The 23879-nt window shown below is 46.0% G+C and overlaps 2 protein-coding genes across 2 annotated transcripts in view; one reads left to right on the forward strand and one right to left on the reverse strand.

Annotated features, from left to right (window-relative positions):
- Positions 1-13833, forward strand: part of ACO1 (aconitase 1) — a 52746-nt gene extending 38913 nt beyond the window's left edge. The window contains exons 13-21 of the mRNA XM_053371132.1: positions 849-933; positions 1843-1999; positions 2589-2713; positions 4501-4605; positions 6059-6201; positions 6939-7086; positions 8394-8516; positions 10286-10471; positions 11962-13833. Coding sequence (XP_053227107.1) covers positions 849-933; positions 1843-1999; positions 2589-2713; positions 4501-4605; positions 6059-6201; positions 6939-7086; positions 8394-8516; positions 10286-10471; positions 11962-12075 — 1186 coding nt within the window. The 3' untranslated portion in view covers positions 12076-13833. The remainder of the gene's footprint in view (positions 1-848; positions 934-1842; positions 2000-2588; positions 2714-4500; positions 4606-6058; positions 6202-6938; positions 7087-8393; positions 8517-10285; positions 10472-11961) is intronic.
- Positions 13834-13987: 154 nt separating this feature from the next.
- RIGI (RNA sensor RIG-I) overlaps positions 13988-23879 on the reverse strand; it is a 28542-nt gene continuing 18650 nt past the window's right edge. The window contains exons 13-18 of the mRNA XM_053371131.1: positions 22988-23136; positions 21881-21971; positions 21542-21712; positions 19949-20100; positions 18244-18390; positions 13988-14866 (exon numbers count right to left, since the gene is read on the reverse strand). Coding sequence (XP_053227106.1) covers positions 14567-14866; positions 18244-18390; positions 19949-20100; positions 21542-21712; positions 21881-21971; positions 22988-23136 — 1010 coding nt within the window. The 3' untranslated portion in view covers positions 13988-14566. The remainder of the gene's footprint in view (positions 14867-18243; positions 18391-19948; positions 20101-21541; positions 21713-21880; positions 21972-22987; positions 23137-23879) is intronic.

Genomic DNA, 23879 nt, shown 5'->3' on the forward strand with positions numbered 1-23879 from the left:
AGAAGAGGCACATGAAGAATTGCTTCAGATGATGAATGTAGGGTCTGGGTCGGTTCCTATGGGGAGAGGCAGTCTTTGAAGTATTGCAGTCTTGGCAAGTTAAGGCTTTAAAGCTCAAAACCAGCACTTTGAAGCGGGCCCAGAAACTAATTAGCAGCCAGTGCAGTCAGGCCAGGAGTGGAGTCGTATGCACAAACCGTCTTGCCCCGGTGAGCGATCTGGCCGCCAAATTCTGCACCAGCTGAAGATTTGTTATTGTTTTGGTTCCTTAGTAATTAATTTTTAAAAGGGGAGAAAGACGAGGCTGCTCATTTTCATATATATATACATACACCCACCCACACCATCTTCACTGCAGTTGAGATGTATTCATAGTTAAGCCCTACCGTATAAAAATGGCAGGTGAGGTGGCGAATGTGGTGAAGTGTCTCATGATTAATACTCATTAAGCAAACAAACAACACAAAACCCTCCTTCTCTTTCTTGTGCTTAACAAAAGCAGCATATCAGAGAGGAGAGCAGGCTAGAAAATGCCTTGAATGTTTGACTCCCACCTGTAATGTGAAGGGAGTCTAGGCGAGATTTTTTTTTTTTACAGTGACCCATCTGATTTTCCATTCATGCAAACTAGGCCTGAAATGGACACATAGAGTGGTTGTGATTTTTCCAGCAGAAACATTGACCGCAGAGGGTGGAATTCAACATTGCACTATTGCAGGTGTTCTGCCTGCACAAGCATATCCTACTGTGCTCTTTCTCTTCTTTTTTGGCAAACAGTATGCTTTATAGTTATTATGCAGATGTGTATATATCCTTCAAATACAGAACCTGTTTCATGCTGTCTGTAGGTTTGATGTGGTAGGTTATGGATGTATGACATGCATTGGCAACAGCGGGCCTCTGCCAGAACCAGTTGTCGAAGCCATTACTCAGGTAAGTCAAGTCTCATGCCCCATATCCTGCTGTTAGAGGTGTCACATACAGACTTTCATTTTGGTTACAAATGGCTAAAAGGTAAGTCCAGTCACGGACGACTCTGGGGTTGCGGCGCTCATCTCACTTTACTAGCTGTCGTTTGTCCGCAGACAGCTTCTGGGTCATGTGGCCAGCATGACTAAGCCGCTTCTGGCGAACCAGAGCAGTGCACGGAAACGCCGTTTACCTTCCTGCCGGAGCAGTACCTATTTATCCAAATGCACTTTGACGTGCTTTCGAACTGCTAGGTTGGCAGGAGCAGGGACTGAGCAACTGGAGCTCACCCTGTTGTGGGGATTTAAACAGTCAGCCTTCTGATCGGCAAACCCTAGGCTCTGTGATTTACACCACCATGCCACATGCTTGGCTACAAGCAAGCAAATTGTTGTTTTTGTTGTTATTTTTGTCGTCTGGTCTTTTCACCGTAATAAAAATTAATTGACACATGTCCAGGTTTTGTGTCTGTAGGATTTAGGCACAAGTGAAATAGCAGCGGAACATTTATTTATTTATTTATTTAATTTTAAAAAATATGCATTGCTGGTGGCTTGCAGCAAACAGAATAGAAGGCTTTTGCAGTGGACATTGTGTGTGTTCTCAGAAAGCGTCTGTTTTACTGCATTTGACATTTATCTGACTTTGTTCAATAGACCAATTAGCTTAGGGATTTTTCAATCTCAGTCTGATGAAAGTTGAGTATTTGTGACCTTGATACTCGGCTTCAGATCCAGAGCGCATGAAAGCCCTTGTCGGGCATTTCCTGGGACTGTGTCTCTCTCCCCATTCCCAGGTCTTCTAGATGTGAGAAAGTAGAAGCTGTAGCATTTGTAAATGTGTTATCCTGTACCCTTCTTTCCCTCTGCACAGGGAGACCTTGTAGCTGTGGGCGTCCTCTCTGGAAACAGAAACTTTGAGGGCCGTGTCCACCCCAATACTCGTGCCAACTACCTGGCCTCTCCACCATTGGTAATAGCATATGCCATTGCGGGAACCATAAGGATTGACTTTGAGAAGGAACCTCTAGGTAAGGCATCGCTTGGGGAATAAGGAACCTTTTAATTTTGTGTATCTACCAGCTTTGATTAGTTGCTCCATGGCTGCTGTTCTCCGGGTGCTATGCGAAGAAATGGCAAAAGGCGAAATCACAAAATCAACAAATACAATACAAAAACAGCGCTCAGAACAATTACTTTAAAAAATACAATAAAAAAAACAGGCAGCAAAATAATATTATCAGAGAGCAAAACCCAGGTACCAAGAGCCGAGGAGACCCTTTCTTCATCACTATCTGTGGTTTCCCAGCTGGTGGGGCACTCTGAGAAAGGTCTCTGTTTATTATCTCAGGGCACAGGCAAGTACATAGAGGAAGAGATGATATGTCAAGTCCTCTGGCTCCAGTCTGCGAAGCACTTTTTATGTAATTCACTTTAAAGGTCAGGATCCATAAGAGTGCCTGTGTTTTAATGGGTCTTGTTTACCTTCCATATGCCAAATCCATATCAGGCTTCCAAGAAACGTAGGTGTTTATTGAAGTGGCCGTGTGCAGTGTACACACAGCATTTTTGGAATGCTTTCTCCCGAGTTTATCGCCTGCGTACTTTACCTTCTTACAGGTGTAAACGCACAAGGGAAGAAGATCTTTTTAAGAGACATTTGGCCCATGAGGGATGAGATCCAAGCTGTTGAGCGCCAGTATGTCATTCCAGGGATGTTTAAAGAGGTCTACCAGAAAATAGAGGTAACATGTGGTGTTAATACATAGAGCATTTGTATTATTTATGGCTTTCGATCTCAGCAGATATTCTAAATAAATTATAAATACATGCTTTGCCTAAATGTTTTGTATAGATGTTTGACGTAATTCCCATTTTTAATTGTAGGAAGATTGGTTCCTTGGGTTAATGTCTGCCCAGGACTACAATAAAGTGTTGTTAACAAATATTAGACTGGTGCAGAATGCAAGAATGGGTTCCGGCTTCAAATTCCTTTGACTTTCATTAATATTATAGTATTACAGGGCTTCCTTCTTCCTCCCTATCATTAGCAACCCCAGAATAAATGTTCCCAATTGTGTAAAAGTGTGTGATTTCTGCAAGCCGCACGAATAAATTGTTCATGGTGAGGGATTTGGATTTTCCAGTTCCTTTTATTTTACTTTATTAGTAAAATAAAAAATTAGTAAAATTAGTATTTAGTATAAAGTAAAATTAAGGTAAAGGTAAAGGTACCCCTGCCCGTACGGGCCAGTCTTGACAGACTCTAGGGTTGTGCGCCCATCTCACTCAAGAGGCCGGGGGCCAGCGCTGTCTGGAGACACTTCCGGGTCACGTGGCCAGCGTGACATCACTGCTCTGGCGAGCCAGAGCCCCACACGGAAACACCGTTTACCTTCCCGCTAGTAAGCGGTCCCTATTTATCTACTTGCACCCGGGGGTGCTTTCAAACTGCTAGGTTGGCAGGCGCTGGGATCGAGCAACGGGAGCGCACCCCGCCGCGGGGATTCGAACCGCCAACCTTTCAATCGGCAAGCCCTAGGCGCTGAGGCTTTTACCCACAGCGCCACCCGCGTCCCTAAAGTAAAATTAGTATAAAGTAAAATTAGTATTTACTTTATTACTTTATTATTTACTTCAAGGTTGCCTCAAGGAACGAAAACAAAAAACATGGAGCAATATTGAGCTAATGTTCTCCTGCTGAGTAGGGCATTTTTTGCCTGTCCTTGCAAACTGTTAACACCATCCTTGCCCTCTGGAAGCCTAACACAGCCAGATGGTGTTTTTTACTGCTAATTACTTGGGCGAGGGCATCTCTGGGGAGAAATGGCTGGGCTGATTCTGAATAGGAGAAAGGATTTTAGACTTCTCCAGACAAACTGTTCAATGAGCATTCACTCTGATTTGTTTGCACAAAGCTTATGCGAAGAATAGACTTATGTCCAATCTTTATTAAGCATCTGTTCTGATTTCCTTACGGGGCAGTTTTACAACAATGAACATTCATCCTGATTTGCTTGAGGGTTGTGCATACATCTTCCCATTAATCATTTGTTCACCCCACACTTTTCAGTGGATTTCCCCATCACTTTCCTACCTGCAAAAAGGCTGGTAGTGTTTTGCCTTTCATAAAATGGATTTGTTGCGCTGGGGCGACAGAGCGCTTTGCACTCCTTCAATTGTGCAAAGCTCAGTTTTCAGTATGCGCTCCAGTCCCTCCAGAAAAAAATAGTGACAGTCTGTGAATCCAAGGAACTTAGTTTGTACTGTTGCAATTCACATGAAAAAAGAGGCAGTTGTTTCTCAGAAGCAGAGCTCACAGCAAAATGGCTTTGGTGATCCTAAGATTCTAGCTCTCTGCTGTATTTGCTGAGGGTTATCAAACAGATTTCCAGGCAACTGTGGTTCAGGTTTTCCCAACCTGTATTAGAGAGTCTGCCTAGCCCACTTTTTACATACTGGAAGGTATATATTTAAAATGTTGCACCCTATAAAGGTTGTTTTCTATCCTTTTTTCTCTTCTCTCTTGCAGACAGTAAACAAAGCTTGGAATGCATTAGATGTTCCAGCAGACAAGCTATATGCTTGGGACCCCAAATCCACATATATTAAATCACCTCCATTTTTTGAAAATCTGGTAAGTGTGTCTCACTTCCCCTTGTTTATTTGGGTAGATTTTACTGGCCAGATTGAGAAGGACTTTTTTTCCCCTGTCGGCTAGTTTTAACAATGATAGAAGCCTTGCAGGCTGTCTTTCTCCAAGAATGCTCTGAAATGCACCTTGAAATGAACTTTTAAGTACAAATCTCATGCCTCAAGAGAGCCCTATTCTGTAGTTATGCTCATGCTTAAGAACAGCACATGAGTCAGGCTGTGTTGAGTAGCCCCATTCTGAGGCCGCACATTTCATTTTACTTCTTCCCTGCCCTTCACCATAAGCTCCCAGGGCAGGTTAAAGGTAAAGGGACCCCTGACCATTAGGTCCAGTCGTGGCCAACTCTGGGGTTGCGGCGCTCATCTCGCTTTATTGGCTGAGGGGGCCGGCGTACAGCTTCCGGGTCATGTGTCCAGCATGACTAAGCCACTTCTGGCGAACCAGAGCAGCGCACGGAAACGCTGTTTACCTTCCCGCCGGAGGGTTTACCTTCCCTATTGATCTACTTGCACTTTGACGTGCTTTTGAACTGCTAGGTTGGCAGGAGCAGGGACTGAGCAACGGGAGCTCACCCCGTTGCGGGGATTTGAACCACCGACCTTCCTAGGCTCTGTGGTTTAACCCACAGCGCCTCCCACGTCCCAGGGCAGGTTACAATAATATAAAAATGCAGTCTTTCCAGTGAGTCCTGCAACAAAGTGTTGTTTTGTGGGGGCCTACTGCTCTAGATTCCAGACACTATGTTCTGTTGTTAACCCCCAACAGTCAAGTCAGCATTTTCAACATGCTCAGTCCGCACTGAGTCACCCATAGCATTCTGACCTCCTCACCTTAATAAAGATCTGTTTGTTTTTCTGCAAACCTTGAGGTTCCTGCTGATACCTTCCTGTTGTCTATGGACAATGCCATAAAGGCTACATAAGCAATGGCACCTGCACCCTAACCATCCGAAATAGAGGTGGTGCGTCTGTCCACTTTCTGCACAAACATATTTCTGAAAAATATCTTGAGCAGGGAAGGGAGCCGTCACACCTAGTTTGGTTTTCCAGATCTGATTAAGCCTATCAAGGGCTTTTTTATAGTTTGGATGAAGGTAGCTGTTATGTACTGAAGTTCTCACCCTGGGCCAGCAGGGGGATACTGTAGATAGTTATACAAATAAGGGATCGAAAGTGACATTCAGTGATTGGATAGTTTTAGAAAATTGTTACAGTTACATTGTACTGGAGCTCTATATAAGCAGGCTGACTGAACCCTTCAGTTCAGTTCTGTCCTGGCCTGTGAATAAACAAGAGCTTTTTGAAGAATCGCTGTGTCGTCTGATATGTTCACCCACAACCTAACAGTAGCAGTTGCAAATTTGTACAGCTGACACTTAAAAAACACACCCATGTGTTTGTTTTTAAATAACTACTTTTGTGTGGTGTTCTCTCAGACTTTGGAGCTCCCGCCACTGAAATCCATAGTTGATGCCTACGTCCTGCTCAACCTTGGTGACTCTGTGACCACGGATCATATCTCTCCTGCTGGGAACATAGCAAGAAACAGCCCAGCTGCTCGTTATTTAACCAGCAGAGGGTGAGTCAAGCATAAAAGCTTCTCTCTCTGTGTGTTCTTAGATCAGATATCCTTAGATCAACATCCATCTGCTCCAGCAAGAATGGCCAATGGGCAAGGATGAGGGGAGTTGTATTTCAACACCAGGAGGTTCAAAGACCTGGTGTTATTATTTCCCTAGCTTAGTTGGGAGAGCATGAGGCTCTTAATCGCAGGGTTGTGGGTTCAAGTACCACTTTGGGCAAAAGATTCCTGCATTGCAAGGGGTTAGAGTAGATGACCTCCCCGTGGCCTTTACAACTTGACAGTTCTATAATTCCCCCCTCACTTCCCTCCCATTCCGCTTAACTGACTTCTCTGTTCCGTAATAACCTTCGGCACTCCAGGTTCTTTTTGGACTTCAGCTGCCATCCTCCCTTCACACTGGCCATTGGCTGATCCGGGTTCAAATCGGGGTTCAAAAATCCAGGGGGGGCACCCGGATCCACATCTGAAGGCAGCCCTCTTTAGGGAAGCTTTTAATGTTTAACATACTACTGTATTTTAATACTTTGTTGGAAGCCACCCAGAGTGGCTGGGGAAACCCAGTCAGATGGGTGGGGTATAAATAATAAATGATGATGATGATGATGATGATGATGATGATGATGATGATGTTGGGTTAAACTGTCTGCACAGGCTGCTGGGGGTTCCTTTTAGTTAACTGCGCAGCCTTCCAGCTCGTACATCTGAGGATTGCCTTCTTTTTGTCTTGCTAGCCTAACTCCCAGAGAGTTCAACTCGTACGGTTCGCGCCGGGGCAACGACGCTGTCATGGCTAGGGGAACGTTTGCAAACATACGCCTGCTGAACAAATTTCTCAACAAGCAGGCCCCACAAACTATCCACTTCCCGTCTGATGAAACTGTGAGTATTCTTGTCTACATCCACCTCAGGGCTGCTTGAAACAGGATGACCCCCCGTTTTAAACACAGGGGTAGGCAGTGCTATTTTTCCTAGAAAAAGGGGTGCTGGAACTCACCACAAACTTGTCTCGTTCTCTTAAAATGGTAAGGACAGCCACCTGAGACGTGAAAAAAAGCGCTGGGCGTGGGCAAGCTTTTTTTCTCTTGAGGGCCATTACCCCTGGGGAGTAATCTGTTGTGGGGAGGACATGCCAGGAGAGGTGGAACCAGATGCAAAATGTGTTCTGGATTAGCCAGTGTGGAATAAAGACTGCTGTGGTTTAATTTCCACTTTAGTCGCATCACATTAATGTTCCCAATCCTGTATGGGCTAACTCAGAAATAATACCCACTGGGTTTGATGGAGTTGCATTCAAATAAGTATGCAGAGGTGGGGTTTTATTGGGGGGGGGTACCACAGCTGATCAGTATAGCTAATGTTATGGAAATCAAGTGAGAGCAGTTCCTTTCTGGCTTTAGTGTGTTGCTATTCTAAACGCGGGTGGCGCTGTGGGTTAAATCACAGAGCCTAGGACTTGCTGATTAGAAGGTCAGCGGTTCGAATCCCCACCATGGGGTGAGCTCCCGTTGCTCAGTCCCTGCTCCTGCCAACCTAGCAGTTCAAAAGCACATCAAAGTGCAAGTAGATAAACAGGTACCACTCTGGTGGGAAGGTAAACAGCGTTTCTGTGTGCTGCTCTGGTTCGCCAGAAGCGGCTTAGTCATGCTGGCCACATGACCCGGAAGCTGTACGCCGGCTCCCTCGGCCAATAAAGCGAGATGAGCACCGCAACCCGAGAGTTGGTCATGACTGGACCTAACAGTCAGGGGTCCCTTTACCTTATTCTAAATGCACAATCGAGAGGGTCAAGGAAGGGGCAGGAATATACAGGAACTGATGCGATCGAAGAACGCAGCAGCTTCGAAAGGTGGGTGGGGGCTTCATGGTTGCTCACCAGTGCTTTAAAGTTTCCTCACGGTGCATGGAGGGAGACTCGAATTGTGCCTTCTCTTTGAAGGGAAAGCCTATGTGTTCAGGGTTCCACACAGCCAACTAAGCACCTCAAATAACTTTTGCTTTCTTGGCTTTTCGTGATGTGACTTAACCCTGCTAACTTAATTCTGCAATGAACAGTATTTTTATATTGCATTATTTTTACCTCCATATCACCGGGTGATTTTTGAGGCTCAGTTTGCTCTAGGCGTGAAAGTGTTGGGCAGTGTTTCATTGCTCTTCCCATGGACATCAGTTGCCCTGTGTGCTTACAGCTCGACGTGTTTGATGCTTCCGAGAGGTACCAGCAAGCAGGCCTCCCACTTATCGTGCTGGCTGGCAAGGAGTACGGCTCCGGGAGCTCCCGAGACTGGGCTGCGAAAGGGCCTTTTCTGCTGGTGAGTGGTCTGCGTTTGGGATGGCGTTTGGGGGTGTCCTATGTTCAGCTGTCTGCTGCAAGCAATGCCCCACAGCTAAATATTACACCAAAGATTGGCCATATCCGATCTCGGCGTTTTCAAAAATGGCAGCCTTGAAACCTTCACATAACAGTACAGTCATACCTCAGGTTACAGATGCTTCAGGTTGCGTTTTCTCGGGTTACAGACCCACCAAAACCCGGAAGTACCGGAACAGGTTACTTCCAGGTTTTGGCAGTCGCGCATGTGCAGAAGCACCGAATCACAACCTATGCGTGTGCAGACTCTGCGCTGCGGGTTGTGAAAGCTGCAGGTTGCAAATGTGCCTCCCACACAGATCACGTTCGCAACCTGAGCGCCCACTGTATCCCATTGCTATCCGTGGTTCTGAAATGCTTGCTGCCAAAGAGAAGATAAGGAACAAAAAGTTTTGTTTGAACTGCAGTATCCAACTAACTTTTTGAACTCTGCAAATGCAAGGCTGGATTAAAATTTGATCTTAAATTCTGGGTGTGTGTGTGTTAAATGAATATATAATGGCAGTTAGTGGCATTTTGGAAACTGGTTTATAAATGTCTGTTGAGAACTTTACCCAAGAGAACTTTGCTATCGGCCACAATACACAAACTGGAAATAAAAGATATATTTGCAAATGGTTTAGGTCGGTCATGCTTTAGGACACTCCGCCCCTGGGTGAAGTTCGACAACTTTGGTAACCCCCCCCCAAAGGCTCAATCCAGTGGGAGTAGATCACATTCTCTTCGGAGTTGGGCATGCCTGCTTTAGGTTAACCAAGCAAGACAAAGATGAAAACCCTTATGCAAGTTTTGGGTGGGGGTGGCACTGAGCGAGTCTCCTGCCAGCTAAGCACCTGCTGGGTGCGACCAATCTCTCTTCTTCCTCCAAACATGCAGGAGACCTCAAAATGGGATGTTCCAAGGGCAGGGAGAGGACAGAGCTGAATCAGCCTGGGATCTGTCTCGCCAGAGTGGTGCATGCTCTGGTTATCTCTTGCTTGAACTACTGCAATGCGCTCTATGTGGGGCTACCTTTGAAAGTGACCCGGAAACTACAATTAATCCAGAATGTGGCAGCTAGACTGGTGACTGGGAGCGGCCACCGAGACCATATAACACTGGTCTTGAAAGACCTACACTGGCTCCCAGTACGTTTCCGAGCACAATTCAAAGTGTTGGTGCTGACCTTTAAAGCCCTAAACAGCCTTGGTCCAGTATACCTGAAGGAGTGTCTCCACCTCCATCGTTCTGCCCGGACACTGAGGTCCAGCTCCAAGGGCCTTCTAGTGGTTTCCTCACTGCGAGAAGCCAAGTTACAGGGAACCAGGCAGAGGGCCTTCTCGGTAGTGGCGCCTGCCCTGTGGAACGCCCTCCTACCAGTTGTCAAAGACAAAAATAACTACCAAACTTTTAGAAGACATCTAAAGGCAGCCCTGTTTAAGGAAGCTTTTAATGTTTAATAGGTATTTTGGTGTTTTGTTGGAGGCCGCTCAGAGTGGCTGGGGGGACCCAGCCAGATGGGCGGGGTATAAATAATAAATTATTATTATTATTATTATTATTATTATTATTATTATTATTATTATTATCTGATGGATTCAGGGCCAGTCCCCAAATAGTGTCTCAGCTATCAGAGGCCACCGTCATACCCAGCGGCTACATCCGCCAGTCATCTAATGCATACGTGGTTGTTACCCATGTGCTTTCTCTGTGTGTGTGTGTGTTTTTCAGGGCATCAAAGCTGTCCTCGCAGAGAGCTATGAGCGGATCCACCGCAGTAATCTCGTGGGAATGGGAGTGATTCCTCTGCAGTATTTGCCTGGCGAGGATGCCGATAGTCTTGGGCTGACAGGGCGGGAACGCTACACAATCATCATTCCCGAGTCAATAGTGCCCAGAATGAACGTCCAGATCAAAGTAAGAGATTCCATGGGCGATGATGTGGTGTAGGCAATAAGCAATAAGCCCACTGATATCATGTCGCCTTAAAGTATACCAAGTGGGGTCCCAAGTCGCACAAGTTTGATTGCCACTTCTGCATCACGCATGAACAGTGCTGTGTTTATTTGATCAAGGGATGCGGGTGGCGCTGTGGTCTAAACCACTGAGCCTCTTGGGCTTGCCGATCGGAAGGTTGGCGGTTTGAATCTGTGAGATGGGGTGAGCTCCCGTTGCTCTGTCTCAGTTCCTGCCAACCTAACAGTTTTAAAGCACACCAGTGCAAGTAGATAAATAGGTACCACTGTGGTGAGAAGGTAAACAGTGTTTCCATGCGCTCTGTTTTCCATCATGGTGTTCCGTTGCACCAGAATCGGTTTAGTCATGCTGGCCATATGACACGGAAAGCTGTCTGTGGACAAACACTGGCTCCCTCCACCTGAAAGCAAAATGAGCACCGCAACCCCATAGTCGCCTTTGACTGGACTTAACCGTCCAGGTGTCCTTTACCTTTAACCTTATTTGGTCAGAAAAGTCACAGCTTCCTCATACTATGGAGGCTAGAGCGGAAAGATCGGAACCTTAAAATTGTTACTATTTATTATGGGGAGGTGTAGTACACGGGTGGCGCTGTGGGTTAAACCACAGAGCCTAGGACTTGCCGATCAGAAGGTCAGCGGTTTGAATCCCCGTGACGGGGTGAGCTCCCATTGCTCGGTCCCTGCTCCTGCCAACCTAGCAGTTCGAAAGCACGTCAAAGTGCAAGTAGATAAATAGGTATCACTCCTGTGGGAAGGTAAATGGCGTTTCCATGCACTGCTCTGTTTCGCCAGAAGTGGCATAGTCTTGCTGGCCACATGACCCGGAAGCTGTATGCTGGCTCCCTCGGCCAATAAAGCGAGATGAGCGCTGCAACCCCAGAGTCGTCCACGACTGGACCTAACGGTCAGGGGCCCCTTTACCTAGTACGAATGGGTAGAATCATTGAATTGTAGAGTTGGAAGGGACCCCAGGGTCATCTTACCCAACCCCCTGCAATGCAGGAATCTTTTTGCTCAACGTGGGACTCAAACCCATGACCTTGGAATTAAGAGTCTCATGCTCTACCGATTGAGCTAGATCACGTGTGTTGGGCAGTTGCTTCATCGTTGGGCATCATCGTTGAGCCTGAAGGGTCTGGGTTGGGGAGAGCTTTCAAGCCAGTTTCTTTCATCAGCTGGAACATGGAAGCTGGCTTAAGGAAAAAGGAATGCTTTGCCCTCAACCCAAGGCATGTAAGGGGTGGGCCGGGGGGGGGCACATAGCTTGTTCCCAGTCTGGTAAGCCAGACTGAACTAGGGTTGCTACATCTGAACTGGGCTGCAGGAGGCAAGGGTTTGAAATCGTGGTGTGGTCCACGTGCCTTAGGGAGATATTGAGCACTGTTTGCTGATGCTTTATATGTCTCTCTCTCTCTCTCCTTTCAACAGCTGGATACAGGGAAAACCTTCCAAGCCACCATGAGGTTTGACACGGATGTGGAGCTCACCTATTTCCGTAATGGCGGCATCTTGAACTATATGATTCGCAAAATGGCCGCCTAGTCTCAAAATGCGACCGTGCCACTGTCCAGTTATCATGAAATCTGCCTTTTCGTGATGAGAAATTCCCAGTAATTGTGGGGAAGCTACACAAATATTGTCTAAAACCTGTGTTGGTTGTGTTTCGAGGTGGTATTTTTACAAACATTAGAATGGGAGCCTAGATGCCTTGACCACCCGACCACCATTGACCTCATCCTGCCTCCAGTACCTTATTTTGTGTGGGTGAGTAGAATGAGAAATTCTGATTAATGCAGGGCTTACCCTTAGCTTCTTCAATATTTCATATAGTAACAGACAGTTGTTTTTTGTTCCATGTGCCTGAGAGATGAAATTATCAAGTATGATGGTCTCATGTCTGTTGAAAGAGTTAATCATTTCCCTTGAAAATCTAATACTGCTAAAATTATTAAATGGCTTAGCTCTTGTATCTGAGAGGGTGAGTGCTCTCTCCTTCTGTGATCATGTGTGAGGTGCAGGGAGAATGAAAGACCATTTATAATAAAATTTAATCTATTTTCAAAAAAACTGTTTTCACCTCTCTCTCTTTTTTAAAAGCCTGTTTTTAAATATTGTGGATTTTGGTTTCTGAGCTTAAGTTTACTAAGCAGTGTGTATAGACCGGTTCAAAATATAAACAGAGTTTTTCAGTGGCATGATATTGAATGAGTAGTGTTTCCACACAAAAAAAACCCTTCCAATTTTGTGCCAATGAAAATTGGGTTTATATCCATGTTGCAGCTGCCATAGTTATTAAATATCTATCGCACAACTTCCTCCAAAGGAGTCTAGCGCAGCAACCATGTTGATTCTAAAGCAATGCAATTAAACCTTCCAAAAAGAATCACCTCCTCTTAAAACTTGTAATTTCAGGGGTGCCAAGGACAGGACTTTCAACCATCAAATGCCTGGGTAGACCGGAATGTTTTTAAATTTCTCCTAAAACTTACTGATTGCAAAATGCAACTCAAATCTGTATTCATTTCCTGACAGAAAATAGTTTTACAGTGGTACCTCGGTTTAAGAACAGCCTTGTTTACAAACTTATTCAGTATACCAACTCCACAAAACAGGAAGTAGTGTTCCGGTTAGTGAACTTTACCTCGGTCTACGAACGGAATCCGAACAGTTGAAGGGCACCGGTGGCGGAAGGCCTAATTAGGGAAAGCGCGCCTCGGTTTAAGAACAGACTTCTGGAACGGATTAAGTTTGTAAATCGAGGTACCACTGTACTTCGGATTTGAGACTTCCTGTTGTAACATATATTTGTTATTTGGTTGAAATAGAAGTCCCTAAGGTACAGTGAATCATGTTTTTGGTTAGGAGTAGCATTCTGAATGATCCATTAAGTCAAAATGGCCAAATACTAAGACTGATCTGATCCCTCCTAGATAGCACATTTACCTACAAAGAGCTTAACATTCCTAGAGCAATAATCATGCCACAGACTGAATGGGTTTAAAGTGGCTTTAATTAACTAATTTTTAAGAATTTCTTTTATTTGAAAGACTTGACAGTAGCTCGAGGACGGCATTTGGAACAAGGAGTGTAGAGAACTCGAAACCCTTTTGCATGCATGAGTTAATGTTTTTTGCCCAAGGTTGTTCGCTGCCTTGGAATCCAACCTACCTTATTATGGACTAGTTACAAACAAAGGCTGTACCATCATTTATGCCTCCTTGCCCTTATTGGAAGAAGAAAATGCAGATATAATCACAACATTATCTTCCTAACAGCTGCAACAGCTACAATTTCCTTTTTTTTAATAATAATTTTTTTAATTAAGTTTTCCATTTAACAATCCAATCATATCACATTAATTATTCCAAATTATACCAATACATATCATAAAGTCCAAATATTTTGCCAAATTATAATTTTTTGTTGGGGGGTTCCCATGCATCGAGTTCAGTAGGGTCCAATCATCTCATATTTCTGCTGCTCTTAGTGTTCACCAGTCCTATCTTTCAATCTTCTTGTTGTTATCCTTTTTCTTCTTAATAGCCTCTGAGTTGTTTCCACAGGCGAATTAAAGTAAGCAATATTATGCTTCTGTGTGAACTTTGTAAGGCAACAGCTACAGTTTCCCAGACGTGCATGAAGTTGTCAACCCATCACAGAGAGTGCCACACACGACAGATGTGATTGGGAGAGAGGTTTAATCTACTTAAGAACTTCAATGTGCATGTGGTAAATACTGTTAAGATTCCAATCAACCCACCAAGCTTTTGTTCTTTCTTTCTTTTTTCTTTTAAAAGGTTTTGCAGAATAGCATTTGATCAAGCAATGCTGACTAACACCTAAGAGCGCTAAAGTACAAAATACGTCAAAGGAAGCTTCTACAGTAATCGCAATGATAAAACGCAGAGTTTAATGCTATTAACAGCAGATGCACACAATGTTAGCCTTCCCCTTTAAAAGCTGTAAAAATGGAAGGTGCCTGTTTGTTCGTTCAGAACAAAGGTTCCACAAGTAGCTTGGCCCGTTCTGCATTTCAATCGGACATTTCTTTAATATCAAATTCTTTCAGTGCAAAATTAACGTCTTTCCATTTCCGGAAATAATCCTGCTTCCCCTTGACCACGTCGTATACCGAAAAGCTCTCGATTTTTATTATGGGTATGTCCTCAAATGCCTTGTACTTCACTGCGATGCCCCAGTCATGCTGGCATTTGGCATCGCTGCAGTATATCTTGCTTTTTTTCTCAAAGTGACCCCAGTGGACGGGTTTGCTATGAGGCCTTGTTGTAAACCGGTTCCTGAAGTTCTTATCTATGACAGTGTGGTGAGCTACCTAGAAGAAAATCGTACAAGTTACATCAACATTCGGCCCAGATTTAGGACTAGTTCTACACAGGCATAGTCTGCACCCTGAGTGAAAAGCAGCAAAAACGTTTTCGTAATGTCCCCCAAAAAAAAGAGAGGGGGGAAAAGAAGCTCACCAACTGAATTTTACTTCTTGAAACATGGCAACCATATTTTTACGGGGTTTGCCTTTGCACAAAGGTGGGGAAATGTTTTCACCCAAAGAGCCACATTCCCTTCTGGGCAACACCCTGAGGTCCACAGGCCAGGCTGCGTAGGTTGGCAAGGCTAGAGACAAAAGTGGGCACAGCAACCAATAGTACCTTTGCACAATAGGCTCTGTTCTCCCAAGCAGGCTGCCAAGGAGGTGGGGTTGCGGACTTCATGGCCCCTCCACATGCGTGTGGATTGGGAGGCTAGCCCCGCATGATTGGGGGATTCCCGGCTATGTCACCCCCTAGCCGGCCAATCGGGTCAGTCCAGGGGTGTGGCCTGCCATTTAAAAGGCAGGACGCAGCTGGGGATCTCCCTCTTTGTCCGCCCACCAGCTGCTCCTGTTTTCCCGCCCTCTCTCTCTCTAAGGTTTTCGTTCCTTGACCTTGCTATGGACCTTGGTTGGTCGCCGTTGAGGGGTCTGGTAGGAATTTTTCCACTTGGCAAATTGGCACCAGCCACTTGGTTTTTGCCTACCTCGTAGCAAATTGTCACAACTTTCTGGCTATTGGCGGTTAGGCATTGGAATAGTTCTGTAGATGGAAGAGGGGAGGTAACACCATCACCTGCCCCACATATTGAAGGGTAGTCTGTTAAAGGATTTTGGGGGGCGTGGCCCTGTCTGAAGCCTAGGGAGGTGACGGCCTAAGGCATGACGCCTAGCGGTGGCCCTGGGGGACCTCCTAGTTGATGTGCATCAGCTGGACTCCCCCTACTGGTGGTTAACCCTTCCCGGACTTCAAGCAGAAGGGCCGGAGTCAGATATAGTCGGTTAGGACCAATGTCTAAGCCAATAGCGCTCATCACCTGTAACCAATAAAGTTGTGGCCTTTTTCAGCCCGTTAACCTTAATAAATATATCATGTGTCGTTATTTCCACCTGGGAGCGGGGGTCGGGAACTCACCACGCAACAAGCATTACAAGGGCAAGTTCCAATTGGGTAAAAAACTCTCTGGGTGGAGCCCAAAGAGAACTCCAACATTCATTTAAAACACCCACACACACAAAAAGAAGAACATGAAAATATCTGACTTTGCTCTAAACATATTGAATACGGGTGCTGTTCCCAGTAATCCCACCCTGCACAAACTGCCACAAAGGTTCAGTACAACCAACCATCGGTGTAGTGTCCTGGGTGGGCCCTGGGTGCAGAATTCTGAGGGGACGCAACCCGGTGCTCCCACAACAGCCTCCCTCGCTGAGGCTGTATGGCTGCCGCTTTCCGCAGCCTCGGGGAGGCGAGCCGCAACCAGGCCGGGCCTTCAGGACTGCGGTGTGGCCTCCTCGTGGCTGGCCAAAGGACACCCCGCCCTGGGTCAAACTCCCGCCAGCCGGAGCGTGGACTTTTCCTGGCCTGTTCTGGTCCTTCCATGGGGCCTCCCTCCTAGTGTGTGTCCTTGGGCATGTCCTACAGCGGGAGCACAGTGAGGAGAGTCGCCCGCTCGCCCAGGACCCGACGGTTCCCGCCCTTGCGCTGCGCGGCCAAGGAGAGGCAGCCAGGGAAGGGCTGTGCTTGCTGCCTCGGCCAGCTTGCTGCAGCTACAACACCGGTGCTGCTGGGAGATATGGCACCAAGCTTGCCAAGGAGCGCCAGCCACTACCCCTGCCAGGAGCTTGCTGAGCTGAGAGGGTGAACATGGTGACTGGTGGGTGACCACCCATGAGGAGCAGCCACTGCAGGGGCACAGTGAAATCCGCCTGTTGATTCCTGCGAGGAGGTTAGGAGTCACAATCCTTGCCTTGCCCTGGGGCACTGGCAATGCAAGCTATGCCACTGCAACCAACCATTTACCAAGTGGCAAGCGCTACATAATAATAAATTATTATTATTATTAATAATTATTATTATTTATACCCCGCCCATCTGGCTGGGTTTCCCCAGCCACTCTGGGTGGCTTCCAACAAAACACTAAAATACAATAACCTATTAAACATGAAAAACTTCCCTAAACAGGGCTGCCTTCAGATATCTTCTAAAAGTTTGGTAGTTATTTTTCTCTTTGACATCTGGTGGGAGGGTGTTCCACACTACTGAGAAGACCCTCTGCCTGGTTCCCTGTAACTTGGCTTCTCACAGAGGGAACCGCCAGAAGGCCCTCGGCGCTGGACCTCAGTGTATTCTATTCACCACGTTTGCCCTGCTTGAGTATCTTTCTCCATGTCTCCATCTGATCACAAATACGCAGAAGCAACACCTCGCTCGCCACAGCAATATAGATGAGCCACAGAGCCGCTGTGGTTATATTTAAAGGTAAAGGGACCCCTGACCATTAGGTCCAGTCATGACCGACTCTGGGGTGGCGCGCTCATCTCGCTCTATAGGCCGAGGGAGCCAGCGTTTGTCCGCAGACAGCTTCCGGGTCATGTGGCCAGCATGACTAAGGCGCTTCTGGCGAACCAGAGCAGCACACGGAAATGCTGTTTACCTTTCCGCTGGAGTGGTACCTATTTATCTACTTGCACTTTGACGTGCTTTCGAACTGCTGGGTTGGCAGGAGCAGGGACCGAGCAACGGGAGTTCACCCCGTCGCGGGGATTTGAACAGCTGACCTTCTGATCGGCAAGTCCTAGGCTCTGTGGTTTAACTCACAGCACCTCACGCATCCCTTACATTTGTCATTTGACTAAAATTGTCAACCATTTTTACAAAGGCATAGGATCCCTTTTGGTTTTCCCTCAAAGCATTTGGACACATGAAATATGGCCTGCTTTTCACAGCAAGGGACCCGGGCAAAAGCACACACAGATTATATCATTTATTTGGTGCACAGAATTTCACTCGCATCCCACTACAACCGGAAGCCAAAATGGGTGCTACCCAACCAAGGCTGGGCTACAACTCCCAACATCCCTGCCTATTGGCCAAGGCTGATTGGGACCTGGGAATCCAAAACGTAGGAGGTCAACAGGTCGCTGAAGGTGCTTCTAATATTGGATAGCTTTAGCATATTCAGGAATCAAACATTTATTGTCTCTTTTGTAGGAAATGTGTGCTTTTTTGTGCATTTTGCATAGTTTGAGCAGAAAAAAATACAAGTGACACAAAATTCACCACCCATGCCCTCCTCTATAAATGACAAAATTGGTTAAAACAACAACACAAAACCCACTCTGTGAGGCATAATGCGTAAGAATTCCCACTGTAAGTTTACCTCAAGCACCCGGATGTCTTCCACGTCGCAGGCGTGTGCTTTACACTTCCCGCACAACAATTTCCGCTTGCCCGTCTCCAGCTTGGGCTGAGGCTCTTTCTTCTTAGAATCTTGAATTTTCTTTTGTATCTTCTGCAAGTCGCTTATCTAAGGGGAAAGGAGTGGTTAGAACAGAGGGCGAGAGATAACCACTTCTCTGGGGAGCCGGAATACTCCTGGAGGCTGCTGATTATTGCGGAGGGCAGAACACTTCAATGTAGGGAATGACGCAACGAAGGGTCATGGGGCAGAGCACGATTTACCCTATTTTTCTGTGTATAACATGCCCCTGTGTATAAGACACCCCCTATTTTTGGGGACCTGGAATTAAGAAAATTGTTGTTGAGCTTTTTTGGGGGGAGGGGGATTGCCAAAAATCACTCACATAGCTGAACGACGCTTCCTATCACACACGACGCAGAAGCCACCAATCGTCTGACCACTCGCCACCAGCAGCCTGCCCAACTGCCGCAGCAGCAGCCAATCAACAAAAGCCCTTGACGCAGCCACCAATCACCCACACTACAGTGGGTAGTGAGTAGTGTAGTGGGTAGTCGCTAACAATCTCCTGCTCGTGGCAGCAACCAATCCCCCGTCGCCCCCATGGGTATAAGACGGACCCCAATTTTTATACATTCTAACGTACAAAAACCTCATCTTACACACAGAAAAGTACAGTACATCCTGAAGTTCCCAAGGTGGATCTCCAAGCTGGGTTGGAAATGTCTCTTGCCTAAAACCCTGGAGAGTAGGGCTGGGTAATATATTAATAAATTCTATCCAGTTTGAAGTCCATATCATGATATTGGTTTCATAATTTTTGACTTGGCGATATATTGTAAATCATGATGTGTGTGCGCTATGCAAAAATCACAATGTGGGGAAGACCGTGAAGCCAGCCAATCCTTATTTCAATCCTAATATACTTCAATGTTTAGCTGGTGTGATATATTGGGATGTTGAAAACCAGATTATTGCCTGCTGGAGAGACGCTGCCCGTCAGTGTGCTAAATGGGCCAATGGCTCTGACTCGGCATATGGAAGCTTTTTAAAGACATTCAAAATTTAGGCAGGCCTTTGCAGTGGCGGAGGAAGAGGGTGCGGTGGGGGTGGGCCACCCCGGGTGTTACCACTGAGGAGGGTGACAAAATGCCAGGCGGCACTCGCCGCGGGGCCTGCAGTGCGCCCGAGCCAATAGTCTCTCCTGGGAGAAACGCAGTGGCTTGGGCGCGCGTAAGCTTCACACTGCCCAAACGGTCTGCTCACTGCCTCCCCAAAAGCTGTAGGGCGGGCTGAGTGGGAGGAGGAAGGGAGACTCCCTGGAGGCCCCGCGGAGTGTCCTGCCCCGGCTCATCCCTCCCCATGGGAGGCTGGTGCTGGCCCTGCCCCTGGGCACAGGGCATGCGTGCCACCCCAGGCGTCCGATTGGATTGCTCCACCGCTGAGCCCTTGTGCTTGCCTTCTCCATAGCTGTCAACTTTTCCCTTTTATTGCGCGGAATCCTATTCAGAATAAGGGAATTTCCCTTAAAAAAAGGGAAACGTTGACAGCTATGGCCCTTCTCCCAGGTACTCTGCTTCTGAGCTCCAGAACTCACTCATGGGGCCAACAATAGGAGGGTTATTGGTTGTTGTTGTTTGAAAGCAAAGTATGAAAATGGAGTCACCTTCTGCGCAAATGTCTCCTCGTCCCACTTCTGCACTTTCTCAATGGCTTGGTTCATCATCTCTTCCTTTAAGATGTTATATTTCTCGTTCTCCTCCTGTTCTTTTTTGCTCGTCACAAGGATGCACTTGCTGTCTTTGGCTCTTCCGCGTCCTGAAGGCGGCACAGAACAAACAGGTTTAGAAACCACAAAGCGAGGAAAGGCAGAGGGACACCTGCCACCACTTTCACTTTGAGGGGCAAGAAGGGCAGGAAAGCCCAGGCATGAGAGTGAACATGACAATTAAATGAAAATTAATAAAAAGATTTTTTTTTAAAAAAGAGAGAGTGAACATGACATGCCCTGGGATAGCTCAGTTGGTAGAGCAGGGTAAGCTCCGATCTCTCCAAGTGTCCCACTATCCCCCACCCTCCAGGTTGCCTCCCACAAACATTCCCAAACATTTTATGGGGCCAGTGGAGTTTTAGCCCAGAATGTTTAACTTGCTAGATTACCAGACGCTTGCATCTACAAAGTGATCACATTGTACTTTGAACTTACTTCTCGTCGTTTCCATCTCTTCCTTTTGCATCATGCCTATTAAGACTGTAATCTAATCTGGCAGAGACTAGGGCTGGGCAATATATCGTCCACAACTAGTTTGATGTCCATATCGTGATATCAGTTTCATTCTTTTTGACCTGGCAATATATTACGAATTATGATGTGTGTGTGTCTGCTATGCTATGAATGCACAAATCATGATGTGGGGAAAACCCTGAAGCTTCACATAGCTCCATCCTTATTGCAGACACCATGATATATCGGTATATTGTGATGTTTAGCTGGTGATATATAACGATGCTGAAAACCAGATATTGAAACCCAGCCCAAGCAGAGACTTAATTTTGCTGGCTTCTGTAGTACCAGATGTTGGTGATTGCTAAGAGTTGGGGTCCAGCCTTTCCAGAGGGCACCACATTGACTAAAAGGTAAAGATAAAGGTACCCCTGACTATTAGGTCCAGTCACAGACGACTCTGGGGTTGCGGTGTTCATCTCGCTCTATAGGCTGAGGGAGCCGGCAGTTGTCCACAGACAGCTTCCGAGTCGTGTGGCCAGCACGACTAAGCCGCTTCTGGCGAACCAGAGCAGCGCACGGAAATGCTGTTTACCTTCCCACTGGAGCGGCACCTATTTATCTACTTGCATTGGTGTGCTTTTGAACTGCTAGGTGGGCAGGAGCTAGGACCGAACAACAGGAGCTCACCCTCTTGCGGGAATTCGAACTGCTGACCTTCCGATTGGCAAGCCCAGGCTCAGTGGTTTAGACCACAGCGCCACCCACGTCCCCTGCATTGACTACCTCTGCTCTAAACACTTTAAGAACGTAATAACTATTGAGCAAAACAGAAACAAAACCATGGCCAGGATCAATAAGCTCATATTTTGTTCCATGATGGGGGCAATGTCTACAAACAGACTCCCAAAACACCTGCTTTCCAGGCTTGCATAGCCTGCTATGAATTGTGCAGCTACACAATTGGCAGTATAAGCTCACCTCAATTGGAACACCATCCCGGCCTATGGACCATGGAATAATTACACCACCTACCTCGGACTTGTATCATTTTAATGACGTTGCCCGTATATTCATACAGAAGAACAAGGTTGCACTGAGCAATATCTATCCCTTCATCGGCAACAGATGTAGCTATGAGCATCTTGCTGTCCCCATCGGTTTTGAAGGAGTCCAAGACACCTTTTTGATTTGGGAGTGTCATACCTTTAAAAAAAAAAGTTGACCAAGAAAAATAAAAATTATCCACAGAATGAAAGCTATTAACCCAGGCATTGCCCTTAACAAAGGCACTGCTATTCACCGTTCCAAATAGTGTGGTGTTCTGAATTGGCATTGCCTCAACGAAGTTAGTAAAAGACAAAGTTCCCTTACCTGTTTCCTGATTCCTTTTTCCACGGCCCATCAATACATCTGGCTTTAGGTGTTGAAGTTGGGGGTTCTCTTCTATCCAGTTCTTCAATGCCTGTAAAATTTATTGGTCTCAGAATTTCTTTCCACCCAATATTTGATTCAACTGAGCTTTAGGCCACACTCCCATGTATATCTACACAAACAGAGGTTCAACATTTTTGGGACAGATATTCTGTAAGCAATCCACAGTGTTCTTTTCAGCTCACTAACCAGTCACTATCTTAAAAAAAATCAGAGCACTGAATACATAGGACAGGAAAAACTGTCCTAGGATTGAAATGAAGTTATGCTTTGAAGCATATACCTTCCGGGCGGTTTGAGAAGGTCCTCTCCAACAGGTCCTCTTTTGGTGACACTGCATGAAGCCCAGTGTCACTGACACACTCGGGACACATCATGCTGAACCACAATTCAGTGTGATGCTCACAAATGGGAAAGAGCCTAGCTAAGTTCATATTCTTCCCTCTCTCCTCCTGTGACACAGGCAGGAGTCCAGAAGCTTCTGTTTCAACTTTTGGCTAACCATGGTTTGTTTGTGTAGATGACATAGCAAACCATGGTTTGCTATGCCATCCAAACAAACATGTCAGCTGTTGTTTGTTTCAAATAACCCACCTACAAACCATAATTTCTTAAGATGGGTTGTTTAACCAGCCCTACAGACAGCATAGAAAGCTATGCGTAATCAAAACTTCCAAGTTTCCAAACTGCTCCTCCCAGACACACAGGCAGGGGAGAGCTTCTAGTCCTGCTCATTCATGTCACATTGAATTGGCACTCATCCATCCTTTCAAACAGAGAGAAGCCAATACTTCACTCCTAACCTCGCCATTTTACTCTTGATGAAACGAGACAGCAGAACAAAATTATTTTTGGATGGTGTGTTTTATGTTGACATGTCACGATTATTTTACTGCATAGCCAATTTAGTTTTGTAAGCTGCATAAAAACAACTTACTGGCTAGGAAGCCAATGTTATTGATTCATACTTCAGCCCAAGCACAACAGAATAAATAGACAAGATATTTTCCATTGCCCCATTAGGGCTATTAAGACAGGTTCTCTTACAGCTACTAGTGCCCTCGTCTTCACAAAGAGAATAGTCCGTGTCTGCGGGTTGAGGCGGTATTCTTCTTCCAGAATAAAAGTGACCCTTTCCAATTTGGGATTTTCATTGGATTCATCCTGAGCATCTTTACACAGCTCTGGCAATTTAGCTGCAGAGACAAAAGTTTTATCTCCATGTGTGTGTGATATATGAGAGATCATACCCCCTGCCCCCGAAGAAGAAGGAAGAATCTAGTACACAAGACCATTGCTAGTTTCTTTTACTTCTCTATAATACTTGCTTAGTTACTTCTCTTTAAAAAAAACAGACTAGCTGAAGCAGTGCCGGATTTATGTATAAGCTAAACAAGCTATAGCTTAGGGTCCCACTCTCTTGGGGGCCCCAAAAAAATTTAAAGGGGAAAAAACTGGATGTACTTTGATAAAATACATATTTTGTTATGTGCAAATGGCTTTAGATACCTATTAGGTCCATAAATTACCATATAGCATATATTCAACACAAAAAACAGTGACAATTTGTTGTTGACAAAGGACAGCTGGACCTATAAAGCTAGCTCAGGGCCTCATCAAACCTAAATCCTGCTCTGAGCTGAAGCAACTTACAAATATTTTTTTCTGTATTTCACCCAAAAACTTTAGGAAAGGACCCATGAGGTGATCTTGTTTTATCATCTCAGCAACCTTTTAAGAGTTTCATCAGCAAAGGATTAAGGCAGCTTGGCTAATCCCTGCTTCTTTTTCACTTCTTGTGGCGCTGTGGTCTAAACCACTGAGCCTCTTGGGCTTGCTGCTCAGAAGGTCAGCGGTTCAAATCCACTCTTGTGGTGGTGAGCTCCCATTGCTCTGTCCCAGCTCCTGCCAACCTAGCAGTTCGAAAGCACGCCAGTGC

The sequence above is a fragment of the Podarcis raffonei genome, chromosome 17, assembly GCF_027172205.1.
Source record: "Podarcis raffonei isolate rPodRaf1 chromosome 17, rPodRaf1.pri, whole genome shotgun sequence".
Classification (NCBI taxonomy): Eukaryota; Metazoa; Chordata; class Lepidosauria; order Squamata; family Lacertidae; genus Podarcis; species Podarcis raffonei.